The sequence below is a fragment of the Camelina sativa genome, chromosome 7 (assembly GCF_030686135.1).
Source record: "Camelina sativa cultivar CO46 ecotype springtype chromosome 7, ASM3068613v1".
Taxonomy (NCBI): Eukaryota; Viridiplantae; Streptophyta; class Magnoliopsida; order Brassicales; family Brassicaceae; genus Camelina; species Camelina sativa.
Window position 1 is genome coordinate 8,000,172 of NC_141886.1, and position 25,838 is coordinate 8,026,009.

Sequence of the window (25,838 nt, forward strand, 5' to 3'; positions counted from 1 at the left end):
AAAGGTATACAAATTATACAAAAATCTTAATAAATTATACAAAAATCTTTTGTAAAAGGTATACAAATTTAGTTTTCATATATTAGGAAAGTCGATATGTGATGCATGGTCCAAATTTAGGGACAGTACAAAAGTCAATATATATATCAACATGTGAAAAACATGATGGCGTATATGAATTCTTCAAAATTGATGTACCATAAAATATTAAAGCCATAAACTATTTTAATGTTATTTATTTATTTCTTATATATATATATATATAATAAAATAAAAATATAATTCTTGGTTGAATTTTCCCCGGTTCCAGAACTAAAACCGTGTACTTACTATTTAGCATATCTTCTTGACTGAATTTAAATTTCTTTACTCGTATATATATATTTTTTAAATAAAATATAAAATTTATTCGAAAAAGGTAAAAACGTTTTTACATCAAGTGCAACATGTTTTTAAACTTTGTAAACAAATTGGACAGAGATTAATGAACCAATGAAATAATGTTCCTAGCGTGTTGCGAACCAAACAATCAAGCAGTTCCCATAGCGAGCATCACCTTGCTCCTGCATGGAAATCAATCTGTTGCGGACATCCTTATCGAGCCTGCTGAGGAGCTGTTCTGGCATAGTGGGAGCGTCCCCATGACGTCTACTATTGCGTTCTCTCCATAATGAGTACACTAGGAGCTGAAATGTATATCAGAGTAGGAAGATGTTAACCTGATCCGCTGACCAATTCGTGAGGAGGTTGATAACCGCAGGCCAGTCGTCAGAGTAGTTTCCAGCAAGAAGCTTAGAGACTAGACCCGACCAGACCTTGCTAGAGTACAGACATTTGAAGAATAAATGGTTCCGAGTTTCCAATGGCTCATGGCAAAAAGCACAAGAGGTAAGAGCCCCTACGTTCCAACTCATCATCCGATCACCAGTAGTTCGTCTGTCCCTCATGGCAAGTCACGCAAAGAAAGTGAACTTTGGTGTGGCATGGGTAAACCATATACCCCTGAACCATTCCCGTCGGATCAGGGGAACACGAGTAGCCTCCCAAACTTCTTTAGTCTTACAGTAATTGTTTTTAAAAGATTTATAAAAGTGCAATCACTGAACCCTCTAATTCTTTTTGGATTAATGCATAACTTTTATAAGTAGTATACATATTGAGCCAATGCCTTGTGGAAATTTAATATGGACATAACTTAGAAAAAGAGTTTTAAAAAATTCACAAGTCTTAGGAGATTTAATTAAACTACACAATTAAGTCATAATACCCATATTTTTAGAAGATTTAATTAAACTACACAATTAAGTGTTTTGACCCACAAACAAGTTATATGATCAGTAGATGATTTATTGAAAATGATTTTTGATAAAGTATGAATAAAAACAAAACAGGAAAAAACTATATATGTGTAGTATTAGATGATCATACAAAAACTCTTTCAAAATTGTTTTAAAAACGAATCAACCATTGGACGAAAGTGAATGGTGGTCCATTAAAATGAAGAAGTTTGATGGTTGATAAAAAATATCCTACCTAAAATACTCAATACTGAGATTCACCTTCACCATAATTCAATGTTTCACCTTGATAAATTATATATGATGTCAATATGTATATATAGCTTAACACTTGAATTTTTTTCAACGTCGGTGTACAAAACAATGGCATTAAAAAGCTAATAAAGTAACACTGAACTAATCAACAGATCACACTTCGAGCATAACATATTGTAGTGATTAGTGACGGTTTGCCTTTTCTATTTTAAGACAATTTCAAAATAGATGGACATTCCTTAATTGCCAAAGAACCAAAGATACAACGACACCTATCTCATACACTAACCATTTGTGGCCTCCCCATTTTAGGAAAGTATGGTCTACCACCTAGTATCCACCATTTTCATTTTTAGTTGATACAACAATGGCCCAAATTCAAATAAATAATCGAATCTGTCTCGAAAGTTATGTTTATATGCATTGAGTATAATTAGTAAAATTATATGCATTGAGTATAACTTGTCTAGAATTAGTAAAGTTTTATGTGCTATGTCTACTTAGCAATGTAGTGGTGAAATTAGTTTCTTTGGTAAATTGATGAAATATTTTGAAGTGGAAATTGATGAAATATTAGTAAGCTTGCGGAAAACTTCAGTCAAGGATCTACTACAACTTCAAAGAGTCATCAGCACTGGTCCATAGCGCTGGCTTGTTGGCGACCATACTCAGTACTAATCTAAGGAAAAAAAATAGAGAAAAAACGTGTAAAAACAAATGTCACAGAACAATATGTACAAAACTAAGAATGCATGATTGTGAAAAAGGGGGATAAGCAAAACCACAAAATAATGTAAGAAACGTATCACATGGAGGAAGAAGGAGAGGGGAGGTACAGAGTACGCAGGGGACCCCTATTCTACCCTTGTTAGTGTTCGACAGAGTCCTTGTCTACAATTATAATGAGTTTATTTTAAGTGATTGTAGAGTTGTGACACTATCTTCTATTGGTGTATCAAGTTTCAATCTTTCGATGAATAGTTGCTCTCAATGTTTTTATAACTTTGACTTTTGTTGCTTCATATATCTGTACAACCTTTGACATCTCAAGTTCACAAAGACACACAGTTCAGATACAGGGAAAATGATGTACTTGAGGAGTTGAAGATAAAAAAAAAAAGTGAGATAATTATTCTTTTGCATGTGGAGGGTGTAAAAGGGAGAATTGACGTATACCAAAACAAAAAGGAGAGAATTGAGATATTTTTATACATATTAGTTTGATTTTACGATAACTTGATAAACTGTGCTCGTACAATAATCATAAATATGTCAAGATGATGAACGCAGATCTATGATTACTAATTATTTAACAAAAAAGAAAAAAAAATCTGAATGATAATTGTAAAATAACACTCAATTTAAAATAGTAGATAACTAGCTAATATCAAAATTTTTGAGAAAATATTCTCGTTTTTCATTTTTTTATGAGAGACAAATAAAGATATTAATTAGGGCTTCTATTAATTATTACCCTCGAAAAATTGAAAATTTCCAAAACGCCATTGAACCATTTGTGTTGGGGTTCTTCGTCCACCCGTCTTTAACTGTAGTATTCAACAACAGAATCCTTAAGATTACTCTATGGTGCTATATCATCCCATGTGCATTAAAACATATGGTGGATGATTAGTGTTTGTGTGTGTGTTGATTTTTTTTTGAACAAAGTGTGTGTGGATAATGTTCATTATGCATCCTATTGATGATCCTTCCCAAATTGATACATATTATTCATTGTGTCGGTATTTAGAAATACCATGGATGGCTGAATGGTGTTCCTTTATTAGGACAATGTCTTGGTTAGTTACAATGGCATAGTCATTTTACCATACAAATCATTGCAAACTTTTTAACCCATCAATTTTTTTTTTCTTTTTCTTTCTCACACAAATGCAGTAAAAATCACCCCTACTACTTAAACCTATTAGTCAGCTGCTAGCTAGAAAAAATAATTAGAAAACCATCCAACCCTGTATAGCAAACTCGTTCAAAATATTATATATATGTTCATCGTTTCTCTTTTGAACTAAGCATGATTTCAACAATAGAAAAAATACATCAAAAGCATATATGATCAGTTTTTTTTTTAATATAGTCAATAATATGTACTATGCTGTCTTGTGCTGTCCTGATATGACAATGTCACTAGTATAAATCATAAGGCTATACTTGATCGCCAATACAAAACCCGATCTCGAAGTTATGTATGAAAAAAAAAAAAAAAAAAAACCATACTTAGGTAAGCTATGTGAATGTTGTAACACGTTATTACGATAAGTGTTAAAAGATGGGATTCGAATAAAACGGGACATGTGTAAGAGACCAGAGAGACAGAAGAAGTGGAAATCCTGTGTCACCCATCTCTATCTTTACTCTTTTGTCTGAAGTCAAATCATATCAATAGAATTACGTACTTAGACACACATTAATGCAAATTTTAACAAGAAAATAAAAAATACAACACACAATACTCATATACCAAGGTGAATAACAGATAAGTCCCTAGAATTTTTATTGTTATTTTCCATACCCAAAGATTGTGAAATTGGTTGGAATCCAACTACGAAGCCACCGAAGCAGTATTATTATTAAGAACATGTAGGGTGCAATGGGCAAAACAGGGCTTAATTTAAAATGTTGTCTCTATTTAAGGTTATTCCCACTAAGACATGTTCCCACATAAAACATCTCTATGCAAATCACATCTTGTCCCTCATATCCTTTGGAACATCATCCATCATCTTCACTTACTATCCTCAAGCTTTTTAAGATAATAATTTGCTTTCTAATAATTATATTGCTGACTAATTTTCTATTATTTGTTTCACAATTTTACTAGTCTCTCACTTTAAAATTACTGGCTACGTACTCATCTTTTTTTTTGTTTTTTTTGTTTTTTTGAGATTTACGACTATCTAATTTAACTTTATTAAAAAAATTGTATGGTAAAGGTTGAATACAATCCTTATCAAATTGTAATTTATTTCTCATAAAATTTATCAAAAATTTGTATCCATAATATTAAACAAAAAATCAAACTATCATCCTTTCTATTAAGGTGAATATATCTTACCTTAAAATTTAACGAATGTTACAAATTCTTAAAGAGTTTTTACTAGATTTTATTGTATCTTCAATAGCTAAAAGAAATTCAAGATTAGAAAGATTACATAGCATAAGATATGACTGAATTATTTATTTTAATTACCACTTCTTTTTTTTATTACACAATTGATATTAATATCTTTCATTTTTTTAGGATACTAAATTAACCAAATACCAATACTAATAGTACATTTCAGATAACTTGTGGAACATACCTCTCTTTTTTTTTTTCCTGAAAAATGTTTAATAGAGAAATTACCACTTTTGTTGACTTAAAGATCGTTTTCAAATCCATGTTAATGTTGTCGAACTGTAGTTTGGGTAAACAAATCATACGTATATAAAATTACCACTATAGTAATTATTAAAAATATTTTTTCTTTTTTTTAGTTTCAAGTATATTTATACGAGTCATTGCCCTTTTTCAAATGGTCCTCTTATCCGAAATTTAGAAAGATGATTTTCGCACGGAACAAAATGTTACAAAGAAAGTTCTAGCTAGCAACATCATAGTGATTGATCAACAACCAGCCTTAAAAAGAGCCAATAGAACATGAAATTTTCTAATAAAAGGTATGACACATTCAATAACTTAATAATCGTTAAGACATTAAAGTGAACAGAGAGATTAAAGAGACGTGTTAAATGAAATTATTAGATGTGTCAATGTTAGAGACATTTTCACATCTCCTTCCACAACTTCTCTAGGTCACTATCTTTTCCTTGTAGATGTCAAAATCTAATATTAATTTTTCAATTGGATCTTATCCTCATTTTAAGAAGACAATTGACTTCTTTTTCTTGTTTTTCCTTTCTCAATTCTCCTTTTTAATTTATTTCACATTTATGTCCTATAAAATAACGTTTGTAAGGAAACGTATATATGCCGACCAATAGGTTAATGATGATGGAATTAATGGGTCTCAAATCCACTGGTTATAAGTATTGTGTAAAGTCACTAACCTTATGTTTGTGGGGGTGAAATTGAAATTTCTCTCACCATTTAGTTTGGATGCGCTCTAGATGGACTTAGGTGGATAGTTGGAGCCAATGCTCCACTCCATATTTGCCTTTTTATAGATCTTATCCCAAACACGTTTTGACATATATATTTTTGATTATTTTTAACTAATTAAACTTCAATAGGAGGTTACAATGTTTTATAAAGAAAATTTAGACGATCGTCTTAATGCCATCAATCCAGGATGAACTCAAGTTATTTGTAATTTATGTGCAATTTTTTTTATTTATTTATTAAAGATCTTATTTTCTTAGTTATGCCTTTAAATTAAGGATCAACTCAATAAGATATATGTTTTCTTGATTTCACTTATTCCACACAATTTTTGTTTTGTGTAACAACGCTATCTATCAGCTGTTAGTAAAATTTGGTTGTAAAAATTAAAAGAGAAGTAAAAAACTATTAATCAATGAAAAATATCTATTCATTTCTCGCAGAATAGAAAAAAACACATCATTTGTAATTATAAAATAATAAAAAAAGAGATTTGAACATCACTCATTATAAAAGGGAAGAGATACTAGCATTACAAAATATAAAATAAGTGTCGCCCGTGTGAATTATAAAGTGAAAAAAACACAACAAGCTATATCTTATTATATATAGCTTGATGTCAAAGTTATTTATTAACAAGATTATGACAAGTATCAAATATATTGATTAGATATTGATACGTGTTAATTTTTTTAATAATAAACGTAGTAGAACAGCTAATTATATTTACAGAATTTTATATGTTTATATTTTAAAAATTTTATTTTACTAAATCAAAATGAAAACTAACAAAATCAATATATTTTCTATTGCATGCTAATTATATTATATGTGTTCTCAATAAAATTTGATATGTGTAAGCAACAAATTAATTTATTAAGCATGTATATTAATCAATAAATAATGAATAACAAATTTAAAAAGAATAACATAAGTTATTTAACATAATTTTAGTCGGAGATAAATTGTATTTATCGTTGTAATATAAATTTTTATTGTAAGTAAGTACACAAAACCTAAGATAAGTTATTTAACATAATTTTAGTCGGATATAAATTGTATTTATCGTTGTAATATAAATTTTTATTGTAAGTAAATTTTTATTTTTATTGTAAGTAATATAAATGTTTTTGTAATGCATATGTTAAAACATAAGATAATTCGAAACAAATTATAACTTATAGGAATGAATCTTCAGTTATATATATATATCTTAAATAATGTTGATTTAGTTTTTTTTTTGCGAATTATATTTTGCTAATTTTTATTTGTATTTTCAATTTTTACTAAGATATAGATTTGATATAGTGTATTAACTGTGTTTGATATAAAATATTTAGTTCTCTGCATTAAGATGAAATGTGTAATTAAACTTAAAATATAGTTTATCATATGATGGTATAAATATTTAAATGATACTCTCTGTGCTATAAAAGTTTATAAGTAAAAGCAAAAAGATTAATAAACAATAAATATTATATCATTTATAAAACTTCAACCAATAGAAAAATATACTCTATAGTTCAAATATTCATAAATTGTTATATTAATAAAAAATATATATAGAAATTGAAAAAATATTATAAAATAGAGTAAAAATAGCCTTAAAACTCTTATATAATAGAAATGGAGAATATTAAAATAAAATATGAAAGATTCAGATTCAATATTAAAATATTACAAAATAAAATCTATAAACATGTATATTACTATTTAATTATTCTCAATAATTTTTTTCTAATTTTTATCCGCGTTATCATTAGTACAGTATAATATGTATGGTAAAAATTAATTTCTATCCAAGTAAAAATTGAGAGGGAATATTCCAATGTTCATAGAAAAAAATATTAAATATTAAAGCCGTCTCTCTTGCCCACGTCTCTTGTCCAAGCCAAGATTGTGGACACTGTCTCAACTATCCACATCTGTTACACTCATCATTTTTGGTATTAATGCGGTCCTCAAAGTAAGAGTCGCAATCTCTGCACTATCACAATATTATACTTTTCTCTTATTCTTTTATCACATAATACAACCAAAATGTTCACGTTTTGTTTTGCTCTTCTTCGGTAAAAATTAGTGAACAATAAGGATTATGAGGAAAACCAAAGAAGTCATGACTAAGGTAATGAAATTTTTTGAGAGAATACGAATTATAATTTTTGAACAGTCTACACATCTTCGACAGAACATAGGAAACTATTTTTTTTTAGGCGATACAAGCTTCTTAATTTACGGCTTTCATTCTTCAAAACGATACAATAGAATAAAGTGTTACTAAGTGTTCCTGATAATCAAAGTTTTACAACTTAATGTAGAAGAAATGAACTAAACATTATCATTGTCTTTTGGTTCCTCTGCTTTGCTCTCTTCGGTGACCAGTAAACTTGGCTCGACACAACTTCCTTCAACAATAGCAACATTTGCACCGTCGGATTCACCGTCAAGCCTGTCCGATGGGTTCTCAGCATTTTCTTCCTCTATCTTCGGGAGGGATGAAGGTGTCTCTGTATCTTCAGCAACCACGGTTTCTTTGTGAACGTGCATACCTCCTACTGCATCTGGGGATGGGAGTAATTGAACTTGAGGTTCTGACGAGCAGCTCGTAGAGACATCAACAAATTCACATTCAGCAGTTTCAACTTGATCTTGATCCTCAATGTTTGTTTGCACAACTGTAAGAGACAATGAGGGATCGCTATCAGGTAATTGGTTCTCTGAATGTTCTTTACCCGTCATTGAGAGAGATGAAGCGAATTCTGAACCTTCAGCAACCAAGGTTTCAGGTGTATTTGCTGCCTCTAAGTGAACGTGCATGCCTTCCTCTGGCTCTGCGGATGACTCTAATTGAACTTGAGGTTCTGAACCTTCAACTAACTCACATCCAGCAGTTTCAACTTGATCTTGAACCTCGATGTTCTTATGCACAACTGTAAGAGACGATGATGGCTCTATATCAGCTAATTGGCTCTCAGTAACCACAGTTTCAGATTCCGTTGTTGCCTCTAAATGATCGCGTGTACCTTCCAGTAGCTCTGAGGTTTCAGGTGTATTCGCTGCCTCTAACTGAACGTGCATGCCTTCCTCTGGCTCTGCGGATGGCTCTAATTGAACTTGAGGTTCTGAACCTTCAACTAACTCACATCCAGCAGTTTCAACTTGATCTTGATCCTCAATGTTCTTATGCACAACTGTAAGAGAGGATGATGGCTCTATATCAGCTAATTGGCTCTCAGTAACCACAGTTTCAGATTCCGTTGTTGCCTCTAAATGATCGCGTGTACCTTCCACTAGCTCAGTGAATGGCGGTAATTGAACTTGAGGTTGTGCCGAAGAACCAGTAGAGACATCAACTAACCCACATCCATCAGTTTCAACTTGATCCTCTTCCACAACCATAGGAGACGATGAGGGCATGATATCAACTAATTGGCTCTCGGCATTTTCTTCCTCCGTCATTGGGAGAGATGAAGGGAATCCTGTACCTTCGGCAACCACGATTTCAGATTTCTTTGTTTCGTCTAAGTGAGTGTGCATATCTCCCTTTGGCTCTGCGACTGACGGTAAAGGAACTTGAGGTTCTGATAAACATCCCGTAGAGACATCAACTAACTCACAACCAGCAGTTTCAACTTGAACGTGATCCTCACTGTTCTTTTCCACAGTTGTAGGAGACAACGAGGGCTTGATATCAGCTAATTGGCTATCAGCATTCTCTTCCTCCATCATTGGGAGGGACGAAGAATGTTCTGTACACTCGGCAATCACTGGCTCTGCAGATGGCGGTAATTGAACTTGAGGTTCTGCCGAACATTCAGTAGAGACATCACCTAATTCAGATACAGCAGTTTCAACTTGATCTTGATCTTGTGTCTCAATGTTCTTTTCCAGAACTGTAGGAGGCGATGAGTGCTCGATATCAGCTACTTGCCTCTCGGCATTTTCTTCCGCTGTCATTGGAAGGAAAGAAGGGGATTCTGTACTTTCAGCAACCACTGCCTCTGTGGATGGCGGTAATGGAATTTGAGGTTCTGTTAAGGTCGAGACAGCAACTAACTCACATCCAGCAGCTTCAACTTGATCTTGATCCTCAATGTCCTTTTGCAAAACTGTATCAGATGATGATCGCTCGATATCAGCTAACTGGTCTAAAGAAACATCAGCACGTCTTTCAGTGTTGCAAATATGATTGGCATCAGGATCGTTGAATTCTTCAGTATCCATTTGATCAACCAAAGTAGATGGCCCGGGCTGGATATCAGCTGACTGATGTAAAGACACATCAGCACTAATATCAGTGTTGCAAATATTACTGGCACAAGGATCTTTGGATTCATCAGTATCCATTTGATCAAGCAAAATGGATGGCTCGGCGTGGATATCAGCTAATTGCTGTAAAGACGCATCAACACTTAAATTAGCGTTGCAAATATTAGCGACACAAGGATCTTTGGATTCTTCTGTATCCATTTGATCAACCAACATGGATTGCAGGGGCTGGATACTAGCTGATTTATTTTCAAGCATAGCAGCAGTTATCTCTACCTGAGATTCCACAGACCCTGTGCATATTTGATCCCTTAAATCCCTTTGTTCAACTACTTCTGCCGGTTGACACTGTGATAAGCTATTTCTGTTCTCATCCTCAGACTGGATAGAAGACGAAGGCTCACACGTCTTACCTGAAATTATGCCAACATCAATATAGGTACTGTTCTGCATGGTATCCACTTGCTCACAGTTGCCAGCGTCTGGTTGTCCTGGTACCTCGTCAGGCAAGATACTTGGAGACTGAATTTCCTCAGACTGGGACACATCCTCGTTCACTTGCAAATTTTCGGGGACTTTCTCACAAACTAGGGGAACGTCTGTTTGATCCTGGGACACTTTTAAACCATGTGACACATCTGGGACTTTCTCAGATGAAATATTCATTTTTTCATCATTAGACATACTTTCTAGTTGTCCTGCCACGTCGTCCGGTAAGATACTTGGAGACTGTTTTCCTTCAGACTGGGAAACCACAATGTTTAGTGCTGCTCTGTGCGGTGATGCAGGTACATCCGCATTTTTTTGCAAGTGTTCGGGGTCTGTCTCACCAACTAGGGGAATATCTGTTGGATCCTGTGGTACTTTTAAATCATGTGATGCATCTGGGACCTGCTCAGATGAAATATTCATTTTTTCGTCACTAGACATACTTTCTAGTTGTCTTGCCACATCGTCCGGTAAGATACTTGGAGACTGTTTTCCTTCAGACTGGGAAACCACAATGTTTGGCGCTGCTCTGTGAGGTGATGCAGGTACATCCGCATTATCTTGCATGTGTTCAGGGTCTGTCCCACCAACTAGGGGGATATCTGATGGATCCTGTGGCACTTTTAAATCATGTGATGCATCTGGGACCTGCTCAGATGAAATATTCATTTTTTCGCCATCAGACAGACATTCTGATATTTCATTTTCCCTATCAATACCACTTGATTCTGTATGAGCATGTGTCTCTGATTCAAGCCCCTTATGTTCCATCGCTTCCATTGCTGGACAGGGAACTAGAGACTTGCCATGTAAATCATCTCCTTCACTATCTTTTATCTTCTCAGAAGGGGTATGGCTAACAGCATCACCACTGGGCATATGGGATTGAAGAGTTTTCTCTTTCTCCTCATTCTCAACTAAACAGCCCACTAGAATTTTGGCATCATCGGTATCCTCCATCTGTGTGTCAGCAGTACCAACTTTAGGCCTATCAACACGTTGGACCGAAACAGATTCTTCAGGATATTGTTCTGTATCAGCAGATTTAGATATAAGATCATTATCTGTATCGTCAAGGGACATAGAGTTCTCTTTGCGTGTAGCTAAAACCAATGTCTGCATGTCAATGTTACTGTGACCCTTTTGTCCGACATTAGGCAATTCATCAGTCTCCAGCATAGACGATTGAACTTCAACAGAATTTGCTGCCTCATCTTCTTTCACCGTCTGATTTGCAATTTCAACAGATTCTCCATCAACATGAGGAACTTCATCTGTTCTACTGTCTTGAAGGTCCTCAGAATGTGTCTCAATCTTGGAGTTAACATTCGTCTTTTCTTCCGGACTTAGGAGGATAGCTTCTCTTCTTTCACCATCCTCGTCTTCTCTTCTGTCACCTTCCACTTGAAAAGAAATATTTGTTTCCAACTTTGCAGTTGGTAGAGGTTCCGCAGTTGTCGACGCAGATGCAATAGGCTCAGATCGAACATAACTCACTGAAGATGCTGTTTCTTCGGACAGGTCTACACCCACGCGGTATGTTTCATCATGAACAGTATCTTGAGACAATTTTTCTTCCACAAGCTGATCTGTGGAGCACTTTTCCAAAGACGACTTAGCAGCAAAAGCATTTCCCAAAGTGAGTGATATCACAGAAGAATCTACTTCACCACCCGGAATCTTGACAAGGTCATTCTCGGAAATAGCCTTAGTCGATCCAATGTCACCATCCTTGTTTGCAACTGAACCTGAAGTTGTCAGATTACCAGGAACAGGATGAGAAACATCTGAAAAAAAAATTTCTTCCTTGCTCAAGTTATATGGAGCTTCTTGAGTCTTAACACCACAAGAATCCTCTTCCATTCGCTTCGCAGATTGGATTTCATTCTCTGCCTCGTGGGTCTCAACTCTGTGCAAATTCATCTCACCTAGGGATTGTGCGTCAGGCGCATTTGTTTTCGTTGTTGCAGAAGGCTCTCCAACTTTATGTTTTAATAGGGAAGTCTCTGAAAAGATCTCTTTCATGACACGAGCAACATCAGTTACATCAGCAGTTTGTTTCCTAGTAGAACCACCAGTACCAGAGGTGTCTCTTCTACTTTCCTGACCCAAGCTAAAAGAAGAGTGAATATCGGATGCAACTGACTGGCTTAAGTGGGGTTGTTCTTTGGCAACAGCATCACACTTATTTCCAGCCGATATAGCTTTGGTGCCTGATGAATTACCAACCTTGACCTCTATTTGTGGTGTTAATCCTGTACTCCTACCAGAAGAGCCATCAGTAGCAGGTAAAGCTTGGCCACGCCTCTTTCCTTGGCGTCTGGGAGTTTCTCCTCTACTTGGCAAATTGCGGCCTCGCCTCTTAGCAGGAACGGCTGTAGGAAGAGAAGGAACACTGGCTTCTTGAGCTAAAGATGACATGTACAACACGGAAAAGATTTAGAAACCAGAAAGTTTTAAGCAAGTTACGATGCTTCATAGATTTATTACCTTCAACTGTAGAACCACCAGGTTGCGAACTCACTGGCAGAGTAGCATCAGAAGGTGCAGCTGTCACACCTGGCAAAGCTGTATATGTTCGACCCTCTGGATGTTTATTTCTTACAGCCTCAACAGAGGCTACAGAAGGACTTTTGGATCCATCACAAACAGAAGAGACAGCACTCTGATTTTGTATTGGGCCAGCACCTGCCAAAATAATATGGCAATAAGATTCTCGTCAGCATTATGTTCTCCATCATCCTCATGCAAGTTATAACTACACCTCCTACATGAATATGAAACCTAGAAAGTGATGTTTGATTTATTTACCCGACAAAGTAGAGCTAGTGGAGACTGGCAAATCATGTGGCTTTTTATTAAGTCCTGGATGCTGGGAGCTAACACCTTGCATCAAAGGCCTCTTCTTTACAGCAGCTGCTTTTCTTTCCAATGAATTCTCAAGTACATTTAGCGTCTGAGCATGGGATCCTGAATCAAACCCAGGTGGTGCATCTAGGTTACTATCTGCTGCTTTGTCTGATTGGACTGCAGTAGTTACAGAACGCACAGGAGGTACTGGATCAGAATACGAAGTACTTCCGTCACTAGGTTTAGGGACTCTAGAAACAATCTCAGATGCAGGAGGAAGAGTAGAGTTTGTGGCTTCTGGATCCCTTGCAAGAGATGCAGCGGTTTCAGTTCTCTGGGTACTAGAACTGTTGGAACCATGCAATACACCTTCACCTCTTCTCCCCCTTCCTGCTCCACGCCCCCTGCTTCTTCCCCTACCTCGACCTCTTACTGGCATAGGAGCAGGAGATGCTGGCAATGATTGAAATCCAGGAGGAGCAGATAAATCAGGCGATGTCAGGGCCAGAGACGAACTAGAATTAGAAGCTGCTTCTAGCTTTTTATCCGGACTACCAAAATCAGGACCAGTTACTGCCAGTGATATAGCATTCCCTGATGCCTGTGTCCTGCTTACAGCTGATAACGATACCGGAGTCAAGGTTTTATCCGTTCTCTTCGGCCTACCACGGCCCCGTTTGATAGGTTGTGTTTCTTCTTTCAGGGGCTGCGGCTGTGCCCTTAGAGGTTCCATTGGTTGTAAAGTTATTGCATGTGTCGGAGATGTAGGGAGTAGTGTGTTAATAGAGGTTTCAAATGGAATAACAGATGTATCATCCGCCAAGCTTTTTTCACTTCCTTCGCCCTTGCCTTGGGGAGAATCAGGTGGCTCAGTCTGACACAACTTCTCAAACTCCTCCTCTGTCAATTTCTCTTCATAAGATCGAACCTAATGAAGTTGCAATAATTGTCATTCTATGGTTATACGCAATAATGCTACATGCAGGATCATATTATGAAGATAACTCAACAAACCTCTCTTGCTCGTTTCCCTCTTCCATATTGGTGAGTATCCAGGCCTCCCATTGATCCATCCTTCCGTTTCATGCCAACAGTTGATTCTTTTGCAACCATCGGGACATCATTGAGTTTCATTGTTTCATATAATAGTTTTAAATCATCTTCAGTAACAAGCCGGGAGGGTATAGGTGTTATATGGTCAAAACTATCAGACCCTGGCTCATGTACCAAGGTATTCCATGTTTCCTGCAGGGCCATAGCTTTTTCAGATAAACATCATAAAACGAAATAACCCGAAATTATAATAAGAACAAGCATACCATCTCATTTTCTTTCCTTTGCTTGTCGATGGACTCAAAGATATCAATCTCTGACTCCCTACAAAGATAACAAACATGTCAGATCTGCAAGAAAGTAGAAAAAAAATCGAGATGCATGGAAATGTAAAAAAATTATCTTACTTGAGAATAATTAACACATCACACCTGACGAAAACTAGTAGATGCTATGCAGATAGAAAATATTATGTAAAGATACGATAGCAGATAATTGTTTACAGTTAGAAAGTGCAAATAATTTGTACAAACTGTTGGCAGTAATCTTATAGAATTGCTAGATTTATCACAGTGCACATGCAAAGGAACAAAACTATCATGATAATTTAACAACCATGTATGCATAGGCAGTTATAAAATTAAAATATGTGCACAAGTAATATATCTGAAAAATAAAACGATATGAAAAAGAGCAGTCACCTTCGAGCTATAAGATCATTTAAGGCATCATCATCCAATACTGGGGCATCCTCCTCTTTCTTTGATTCACGCAAAAGGGATTCCAGATATTCCTTACGATCTTCAGCACTGTTACAAAGTAAGAATATTTTTTAGAGAATTGGTAGTTGAAACTTGTTGAAGCATAAAAGGGATGTCTCATGAGTAACCTTGTGTTATTGTCAAAGAAGCCAGCGGTTATACTCTGGTTAGCAACTCCAAGTTTGTGCTCAGCTGAAGCTCTGACTTGCTCCTCAACCGAATTTACCTTAGGATACAATTAAGGAAGAAAGACAAACAAACAGTTCAAACAGCTTGATTATATATCGATTGAACGGGAACAGCCAAGAAACAATTGGTATTTCCCAAGAGTACTGCACATTTCTATTTGCCCCATAAGTCAGTTGAACAGTCATAGATTTAGGACAGAAACACTACATTAGATAGCCCAATGATGAAACAACAGAAATTAAAAACACCAGGGTGAAAGTTACAACCATTCACAAACTCAGTGAACTTTTGACTTTGAAGGTTTCATTGAATTATCAACCCAATTTTTCAGATGCTTGAAATCCTCGAACACAATAAATAAATGAACTTACCGTTTCAAAACGAAGAACAAGTACATCTTTTTTCTGGCCAATCCTGTGCGCCCTTGCTTGAGCTTGCAGATCCACCTGAATTGTATAAAAAAGTGCTGCTTCAAGTCTGGTCAGATGTCCACAGTATTCAACTATAGTAAATATGAGGAAATGTTATATCTAACCTGAGGATTCCAGTCGGTGTCAAATAATATCACAGTATCAGCAGCTTGAAGATTTACTCCTACTCCACCAGCCCGTATGCTGAATTTCCATGAAAGATTTTAGCAATCACATACAAATACATATTAGTAGTACTGAACGCCCAAAAGTTTACAACTTGTAGTATTTCGGAACATAACTAAATCTATTAAGAGTGAACATGGAGCATCCTGATAGAGATTAGAGCTACAGAAAGCCAGGCCACGATATATGATGCATCACCTTAACAGAAATATGAAAAATGGGGAACCCGACTTGTTGAAACCATCGATAAGAGCACCACGATCACCCCCAGATGTTTGCCCATCCAACCTAAGGTATTTGTACCCCTTCAAGGTGAGGTAATCCTCCATAACATCAAGAAGCCTCGTCATTGTGGAAAAGAAAAGAACCTGCGGGAATTCATGGATACCAAAAAGAAAAAGTAACATCATTTATAAGGTTTTGCAAAAAACAAATTACAAACTAAGATATTTTTGTGCATTTCACAAATAACAGAGAATTGTATAATTGAGGACGTGAAGTTCGGCATAAAGCGATATGGAAGCATCCAAAAAAAAGGAAAATATACTAATAGACATCCAAACACAACAAAATTCCAAAAACTTCTGGTGATAGGAATCATAGTCCTTCAGAGCGAAGGCAATGCAATTACGTAAGGCACTCTAGCTTCAATAATCAGCTTTCGCATTTTAGAGTATTAAATTATTAGAGTTATCCTATCACCACAAGGGAGAATAGAGAACGCATTACCCGATGGTCTGTCGCTTTGAGTTTAGGCAAAAGCCGATCCAACATCTCAAGCTTCCCACACAGTCTTACAATTGGGGGCAGAAAATGCTTAGGAATTATGTTATTGACCTAACAAAAAAATAAACTGCCGTTCATTAGGATTTTCCATAGTGGGAACCAGCGATTCATTACATTTACATATATAATTCCACAGAGAATGAAAATGATTACCTCCTCTGAATGCAGTTGGCTTAGATATGGATGATTGCAAATATTCCGAAGCTCCATTACTGAGTTGTGCACTGCACGAGACTGTAAACAGAAAAAAAACTAAGACATAACTCAACATAATCACAAAACTGCCAACACTTGGAGCAGAAAACAACACCTTCGCATTTCCAATCGAGCCCAAATTATCCTCAACCCTCTTCATCAACAACTTCTGATAAGCAGAAGCCTCACAGCGTATCAATCTCTCTATCTTTTCAGGAAGCTCATTCTCAACCTACCAAAATAAGTTAGTCGACACAATTATAAACATGTAAAATAAAAGTTCAGAAAAAATAACTGAGATAAATGCATTGGAAGATATCTTTCAATATCATTATAGCGATAAAAGGGTGATATTATGTTGTAAACCTTATGTTTCAGCCGACGCAGCACAAATGGTCGAAGAACTTGATGAAGTCGATTGATGATCAGTAGATTCTCTTCTTCTGATAGCAACGCCTAGTCAGATTGCAGCCATACACATGTAGTTAATACCACGATGCCTTAAGAAGTGTATAATAGTTAGATTTTTAATATCAAACACAGTCAATGCTACCTCCTCAGCAGAATTTTCTCCATTACTTTGAAATGGTTTGTTGAACCACTGTGAAAAGTCTTCTGACGAGTTGAAAATATTAGGCAGCAGGAAATTAAGCAGAGCCCACAATTCTTCTAAGTTGTTCTGTAACAGATGTAAAATAATGAGATGGTGGGCGATCCCAATAGCAGAAAACAGTAACAAAATGATTGTATGAAGCCAAGAGTATGCGTCAATATCAACATGAGAAGAGAGGGAGAAGGAAAGAAACTGTACCTGCAATGGGGTTCCGGTTAACAGGAGTCGGTGGGAGCTAACATAATGTTTCAGGTCTGCATTCAGCTTGCAGGATGCATTCTTTATGCGATGTCCTTCATCAATAATAATATAATGCCAGTGAATCTTGCTTAGTTTCGGTCTGTCATGCTTGTTCATAAGATACTCGTATGTCGTCAGAAGGACATTGAACTTCTGATGAACAATTTGCTCCCTACAACGAAAAAGGAGATAGTGAGCTTTAATATCTGAGACATAAAGAATAATAAAAACAAAATTTGTCTCTCTTTACTTAAATAGTTTGCGCCTTTCCTCAGGAGGCCCACAGTAAACAATTTTATGAATTGATGGGGCCCAGAAGTTAATCTCTGACTGCCAACCAGGCAGAACCGAAGATGGTACAACAACCAAAAAGGGACCTCTGTCATTTTTCGTCTCCATCAGATAGCAAATCAAAGAAATAACCTACAAAGAAGAAAAACTTTATAACTATTGGAACAGAGGCATTTTATACGAAAATCTAACATGTGTGCCTATATCCCAAATAGGATGGCATTAAATACCTGAACAGTTTTCCCGAGACCCATCTCATCAGCTAAAATGCCATTTAAGTGATTGTTGTACAGTGAAAGTAGCCACCTTAAGCCATTCATTTGGTACCTAAAATGAAGGTTTTGTAGTTGTAAACATCCCACGCAAAACTATTATCAAAAGGTTATCAAATATATAGTAAGGAGGCGGATGGTTCACTTACTCTCTTAACTTTCCACCCACTAGGCACGATGGCTGCTCATTAATATTTTCTTTTATACTGCAAAAGAAATTTTGTGAATTTATAAATGAGGAATGATACGCACATACGACTCTATTTACAAACAACATAACAACCTTTTCGAGAAAAAAATAAAGAGGCAAGAAAGATGACAACTACTCACATACGAAACAGAAAGTTAAAGATTTAGAATGTCTAGACTGTAACTATAGGATGTCGAATATTACCTGTGAGCCATCAAGTAGTATTTTTCGTTGCTTTCCAGGTAGTGCTGCATCACATGTATCTTAACCATGAGAAACAGATGGAAGAATGCTCACCCAATAAAAAAAGGAATTCTTAGGATATAGAACTTGCCTTTGCTTGGTCACTCTCATCTTCATTTTCAACCAAAGTTTCATCTTCGGTCGCATTTGACATACGTGTTTCATCTCCCTCATTCTCAAATCGACTGGTCAAAGATTTAGCCTCCTTTAACTTGGATCCAAGTTTCTGAAGGTACTTTTCAGTCTCTTTGAGTAGTTGCTTTACTCGATCTGACTTGGCGTCCTACATATTCACCAACATTCAGAATTACAGACCAGTATCAAAGAAGCAATATAAACCAAAAACTTCCATATTCAGTTCAAAGACCAAACCTGCACCATCCGGAGATAACCCTCCACATCATTTATCTTTAGCAAATTGATCTTCTCACGTTGAATTTTGTCAATCTTCTCGCGGTGAAGCCGTTCCTTTCTTTTGTGGAACTCCTTTACATACCTATTGAAACTCTTCAATCTTTCTCTCTTAACTTTAAACAAATCCTCTAGTTTATCCCTAAAGCAAGGTTCCAAACAAGGATTCAGTACAAAGCAGTATAAAATATATCTGCTACTATTTGGTTCACCTAATAAGAAGAATGAAATAGGTCCGAAAACTAATTGCACATACTTGTGAACTTCTAACCCCCCAAAGAACTCCTTTTGTCTCTCACGAATTCTTCTTTGTCTCTCTTCCTTCATCTTCTGCTCATACTTTTCAAGCTGCTTAATTCTCCGGCCATGCTTATGTTTCTTATATGACTTTAGATGCTCAACATCAGTTGCAATAGGTTTGAAGAAGTTGTACACGAACTCACTGATTCAACAAGTCAACAAAACACTAGCAGCTGAGAGGTGAAACAACACGTTGAATATGTATATGCACATATTTTATAGATAAAAAGAAGTTCGCATCTTCCATAGTATAACAATGACAGATTATCTAGTTGTATCCCTGTTAGCTCGACCCATTAGCATAACAGATACAAGTAGGAGAAACATCTCTATACTAATATTTTCTAAGCAAATAACATACACTTACCTCCTCAAACGCCGTTGCAGATTTAACAGCTGAAGCTTTTTCAGTTCTATTACACTCTTGGTCTTTGCAGATATATCCTCAGACAAACTCACAGATTCCTGCAGAGTTGGATATATGAATCAGTGCAATAATCCAGAATAAGTGGTAGTGAGAACTTAATAAAGTAAGGACAGAAGCAACTAGTTCCCAGTGTTACTACTATGTGAAGTATAACTAGTTCTCCAGTATTCCGTCAAATGTGAAGGTCATTTCAACAAAATTACCCCAAGGCCAAAACAACCTTGTAGTTACTTAATATATGACAAAGGAAAATAAGAACCTCAACACAGGACATTTCTTCTAGTGAATTTTGTAAACTGAAGGAAATCAGTGTTTCTCTTTGGAAGACGAACAAATAATAGAAGTTACCAACTAAGATCAAACTGAATATATAGCTTAATATCATTTAATTCCCGGGATCAGTCTGACAGGTTCCACTGGGTAGAGCTGACCATTGGAGAGCTAAACATTTTACGAGATCACAATGTCAGGCACGTCTTTATCCAGAATCAGATACTTAAATATGATTGTGGATTTGTTCCAATAACAAGATTAAGAACACAGAAAAACAAGAACCACCAAAAACAACAAGTAATAGTATAATGCAAAACGTTGACAACAGGAACAAAACTCAATCACCATGAAAACAAAACGTACTACTAACTAAATGAGAAGAGAGAAGGGGGCTAGAGAAAGACCTTCAACTCACTGAACCGTGCCCCAATTGCCTGGTCGGCTTTCTGCTGTTTAAGAGACCAACTCCGATCAACCAATAGTCTCTTATTCTGTCGACCCATAATCCATTTCTGCGACATGGTGTACTTAGGTGATGGTTGCAAATTACCTTGCTCTTCATCTGATATGTGCCATATATCCATGTTTGAAGAGTTATCAACCACAATAGTTTACAATACTCCACGCCAAAAGGAAAGACCATCATTCAAAAAAAATCTTAGCTAAGGTAGTCCACTAACCAGAAGCGTGAAATTCATCGGGTTGAACAGCTGAAGTTGAGAGGTCATTAGTTTTGATTACTCCAGCCCACCCCACCATCTCCGATGGTGGGTGTTTGGTCAAACCAGGAGAAAAGGCCAGATGGGAATGACTGACAGCAACTTGGTTTTGTGCTTGAGAGCCTGGAATTTTAGATGCTAGCAGCTTTTGCCCGTCAGAAAATACAGTATTTGCAAAACTTCTTTCCCCTAATCTTGATCTGTCGGTTTCTTTGGATGAGAAGTCCATTTCATCCAATCTTCCAGTGGGATTGTCTGGTCTTGACAACAGTGCAGAGACGTCAGGAATGCCACCCAAATCACTGGACGTATGTGTTCTCCCTTTGGAATCAAACATTTCTCCGCGGAAACCGTCTGTAATGGAGGCATATTATGATCCACGGGAAAGCATGTAAAACGTAAATTAGAAAGCAACTTTAGCGAGAACCAAAATTACCATCTTCGCGGAAAGTATTTCGAAGGGCGATCTCTACATGCAGCTTCTTTGGCACCAAACCATTTCTACAAGAAGGAAATTAACCAGACATTTCCGGCGTTATAATTGCACCAAATTGACTAAACAATTGGCTAGGAGACTGTAAAGTACCTGAGAGCTAGAAACACAAGGCACTGGGCTCTGAGCTGCTTCAATTGTTGCTCTCTAAAAGGTGAACCTGAGGGCAGTGATCCCTCTGCTGCAACATTATTTCCAGCTTCTTTATGTACTGGAGGCCTGATTGCTGTGACTTCGCTATTTTGCCAGCCACACTGCCATAGAAAACAAGATGCCACATATAGAGGGGATAGATTCCAAACAAGGTATCTTTGGTAGGAAGTAAAAGGGGAAAGGACGTTGTGCAGAGCCAAAGTCAAACTAAATGCAAGTAAGCTTCAAACCTTTATATAGAAGGCTAGGGGTTAATCAAATTACGTTTTAAAATGATTTTAGTGTCATTTAAGTCTCTAAAAGATCAAGGGAAATGCAAGTATACTTTTCGTATTTCCAATACTGAAACAAAAAAAAATACTTCTACGGATAGACAAATGTTTCGGAGAATAAGCCACTATGCGCCAGCACTGTATCTCTTTTTACATTTTTAAAAATGATTTTGTGCATCAGATAAGTGGACCACAATAGTCCAAGAATATTTGAAATTGGCAGATTCAGGTAGGCTCAAATTGATTTCATAAACAAAATGTTACGTACATAATTTGTATCTTATCTGGAGGGATTCAGGAAACGTAATAGTTATATACCTGTGGAGTCGTGTAAGCATCTGATGACAACCCAACATGAATATTCCTAATGTCACCTGAGGTTTAATGGCGACAATATATACAAATAAGATAACCAAAGCTTACACAAAAATTGGGTGCTTCTTCTATGCTAGATTAAAAAGGATATGCTCTATACTGCAAGAAACAACGTCGAAACAAACATCCTACCTGAATTACCAGGCATTTCTATTTTGCTTACTTCTCCAGTCTGATCATCGATCTTGTGGCTATCAAATATTTGAGAGTTATCCATATTCTGGTCCCATGAAAGTGACGATTCACCTCTCTTTCTCTTTCCACTTGACTTGCCCTCTCTTTGAGATTGGGAGATCCCCGACGTAGAATCCAAGTTGGATGGACTCTCACGATCGAATGATCTGTTACTTTGAGTTCCAGACCCTTGGTAAAAGGTTTGTGATGCACTGTTTGATCCACCAAGCTGCCTACTAGAAGTGAATGCATCATATTTTGACATCTCATTTTCAACTAGACTTGCTTTGCCCTCATTGCTAACTCCAACCACTTGGGAAGACCCTGTACTCACACATTGATGCAAGACGTTTAGCTCACAATAAAAAGAAGAATACCAATTTCCCCACATGATAAACAAAACTCCTAGCTCATGGAGGGGTATCTGGTTAGCACACTCTCAGCTGAAACAAAGGAGAGAAAGGATATACCAGCCAAATGAGCAGACCCAGAATCTTCCGTTTGGGTACCACCAGCATGAGGAAGACACGATGACTTCAAAGCTTCAATGTCAAGACCGTGTTGATTGACTACAGTGTCCATGGCCCTTGGAGTTTTAGAAAGATTATATTAGTCGAAGTAAAATGAAAAACAGGAGCAAAAGTATAAATTTTCAGAAGCATGATAACAGTTAGAGACAAAGACCCAGATTAACAAGCTGTGAATGAATTAAGTGAATCTTCTGAGACAGAAATACAAGATAGGATAAAGCTACAGCATCCGTATCAGTAGGAAAACCTCATGCTCTCATAGCATAAGGAGATAGTCTCATCATAATCAACCGAAAAAGTAAATTTATTAACAAATAACTAGTGATATCTTAGGAAAACAATACCTAGATATGACTTGATAGGGCATTGAGTGTTCCTTTCCGCTGGTTTTCATGTGCTGCAATATCTACAAATAATAATAAGAATAAATGAAGTTAAAAGCACAGTATTAAAGCTCAGAATACAAAGTAGCATAGACCTGGTGAAGTCGCATTACCACATAAAGTTTAGTTGCTAGCTTTGCAGGCTCATCTTTAGAATCTTGAATAAGTTTATGCAGAAACTTAGCTGCCTCCAACTCAATATTATGCGAAGATGTCATCTTAATTTAAATTACACCATCACCTGCATCACACCGATCATGCAAGTACCAATTACACAATTCAGAAACAAACAAGACAATTCCCAACCAAAGAAATGGTGGCTGCCAAAAAAAAAAAAAAAACCATACCAACAGATTAAAAAAATAGCTCTAAATCTAAAACAACCCAAGAGCAAGTAAATCACAAAGGAACAAAATTTATGAACCTAAAAGCAAAACTCAGAGGTGAAAGAAAATTCATGTGAATAAATCAAAGCGGATACATACAGATTCCGTAAAATTGGGGGACGGAGCTAAACAATTTTCCCGAATCGCAAGGAAAAGGAGAAAAAAAAAACCCGCGACTTGCAAACCCAAAAGCAAAAAAGAATGATAACAAAACCCTAAATAGCTTAACAGCGATCCATCAGTGAAGAGGACGAAGAAACAGAAAGGGAGATTTTACCCAAGTTAGAGATCCACCTCTGGAAGACGAAGCAGAAGTGTAATTTCAGGTGGAAAAAAACGTAAAGAACTGAGAAGTGAAGAAGCTGTGTGCGTCGTCGTCGTCTCTGCGAAAGCGCACGAAATGACTCTACCCCAAATGAAAAAAAAAAAAAAGTGTATAAAAACTAAGTCCCAGGAGACGAGACCACTGATTCATATACAGTAATACTCTAATTTGGGCCGACCAATCGGTTTACGATAGCCAATCAATCGGTTTAAGATAACCAATCAATTGGTTTATTCTTTTTTCACTTACCAAAAGGATGAAAAAACTATGAACTGGTTGAATTTTTAAGAAATCATAAATTCTTATGAATATTTTATATTGTATGGATGCCCATTATCGGCCAATTAGTAGATTTAGTGTATAACCTAAAATCCTAAAATTGTATCACTATATATATATGTTATATCTTATGAGATAGATTAATAATACAAGAGAACAATTCTTGTTATAATATGTTATCAGCACGAGCCTCTAACCCTAGCTGTTTAAAAAAAAAAAAAACCTAACCGTCAACGTTGTGTTTTCTCACCGGAAAATACTACCGAAAACCCCTATGTTCTCCGTGGATGGTGTCTCCGATCTCAACGTCTTCGGTTTGATCGAGATAAGTATTCATAATTTTGTACTCATCGTATGCTATGTCATAACGTGGAATGAATAATTATGTACTTAATCATGATCACCCTTTACCTTCCACTGGTTTAATTTGTAAAGGTTTAATTATGTACAGATCCATTAATTACGACATTACAAGATCTATTTAATTTGTATTATGTAATTATGTATGGTTTGGTTCATATTCTCACGAACTGAAAACATTATTATTTTATTGTATGGCCAATTTAATCGTGTGTTCTGAATATGAGTAATGATTTGCTCCATATGTTGATTTATTACGAGATTGACTTAGGATCAATTTCTATGCTTACTCTGATCGATTAAATTATGCATATTCATTCATTAGGATTCGTTGGGATCGTACATACATAGGCATAGTTTATTATGCTACTCGTTCATTTATGAAATCTTAAATATATTTATACAAAAAAAATTGTGATTTGACTATATATTTCTTACTGTTTTGAAGTAAAGGATCTAACATAGAGGATTATTAAGCAAAGAATCGTTAGAGGAAAACGGCTCTACTGATCGAGTATATGATCGATAAACTTCCGCTAAAATCTATAGCCAAGGTGTCTCCGAATTCCAATCATTCTTCCTATTGAGATAAGTATTTTTCATGTTTAAAATATCTCTCACGCTTATTGTTATAGTTAGCCTCTGCTTGGAGGGGATGGGCAAAGTTGCTTGGACCAAAAATTTTACGCAAAAAAAAAAAAAAAAACAAAACCCCTTTTTTATGAAAATTATATTAAAAGGGGCCTATAAATTTTTTTTTGGTGTGAAATATATCCCAAATATAATATATAAATGTGATATATATATATACACATATTTTTAAATACATTTAATAAAAGGTCCCTAATATATATATATATATATATATATATATATAAAGATATGATGCTTAATACTTATTTAACATTCATTTATATGATTGTTATAATTTTTGTGAATTACTTTATCTGTTTAATCACAAAATTAAATTAGATATAATATCATGATGAAATATTTTAAAACATATCTCCAACCTTCTTTGGTGAATAAATTGAAAATTTAGTAACAAATTATTAAATAATGATTATTGATCATGTTTTCTTGGCATCGCTTCTATGAAGAGGTTTAAGACCAAGAATATGACCATAAAAATTCAATAGTTCTTTAGAATAATCTAAAGAAAGTAAATGACTAAAAGCCTATAAGAGAATATATACAAACAACTTAATTCCACTTATAACCAAGATTATAATAGAAGATAATATCATTGTTGGAAATATATTAGAGAA

General features: G+C 35.7%; 1 protein-coding gene across 4 annotated transcripts; it reads right to left on the reverse strand.

Moving 5' to 3' along the window:
- Positions 1–7,772: 7,772 nt before the first annotated feature.
- Positions 7,773–24,058, reverse strand: LOC104700708 (chromatin structure-remodeling complex protein SYD). Of its 4 annotated transcripts, XM_087457986.1 has the most exons (35): positions 23,884–24,058; positions 23,334–23,461; positions 23,182–23,243; positions 22,778–22,893; positions 22,266–22,631; positions 22,077–22,132; positions 21,427–21,587; positions 21,277–21,341; positions 20,802–21,194; positions 20,526–20,683; positions 19,789–19,886; positions 19,378–19,563; positions 19,083–19,263; positions 18,802–18,993; positions 18,672–18,715; positions 18,427–18,483; positions 18,236–18,332; positions 17,965–18,137; positions 17,673–17,886; positions 17,415–17,540; positions 17,228–17,317; positions 16,977–17,093; positions 16,820–16,900; positions 16,610–16,717; positions 16,079–16,248; positions 15,820–15,898; positions 15,656–15,730; positions 15,224–15,321; positions 15,036–15,143; positions 14,601–14,658; positions 14,296–14,526; positions 13,243–14,209; positions 12,922–13,119; positions 8,439–12,839; positions 7,794–8,348 (listed from the first exon to the last, which is right to left on the reverse strand). In XM_087457986.1, exons 2-35 carry the CDS (start codon positions 23,436–23,438, stop codon positions 8,002–8,004), a joined length of 9,978 nt encoding a protein of 3,325 aa, XP_087314112.1. In that variant the 5' UTR covers positions 23,439–23,461; positions 23,884–24,058; the 3' UTR covers positions 7,794–8,001. The 4 variants fall into 4 exon arrangements, with proteins under 4 accessions (XP_087314110.1, XP_087314111.1, XP_087314109.1 ...); XM_087457984.1 differs by having other exon boundaries at positions 7,773–12,839; positions 23,901–24,058; XM_087457985.1 differs by having other exon boundaries at positions 7,773–12,806.
- Between the last annotated feature and the right edge of the window lie 1,780 nt (positions 24,059–25,838).

Bases quoted from the DNA above. Each gene is read 5' to 3' on its own strand.
- LOC104700708 (XM_087457984.1), bottom strand. From the start codon at position 23,438: ATGACATCTTCGCATAATATTGAGTTGGAGGCAGCTAAGTTTCTGCAT. The intron at 15,899-16,078 runs GTGATGCATCAT...ATGGAAATTCAG, and splicing joins TTTTTCATATTTCTGTTAAG to CATACGGGCTGGTGGAGTAG. The intron at 14,659-15,035 runs GTGACTGCTCTT...TTATCTTTGTAG, and splicing joins AATGATCTTATAGCTCGAAG to GGAGTCAGAGATTGATATCT.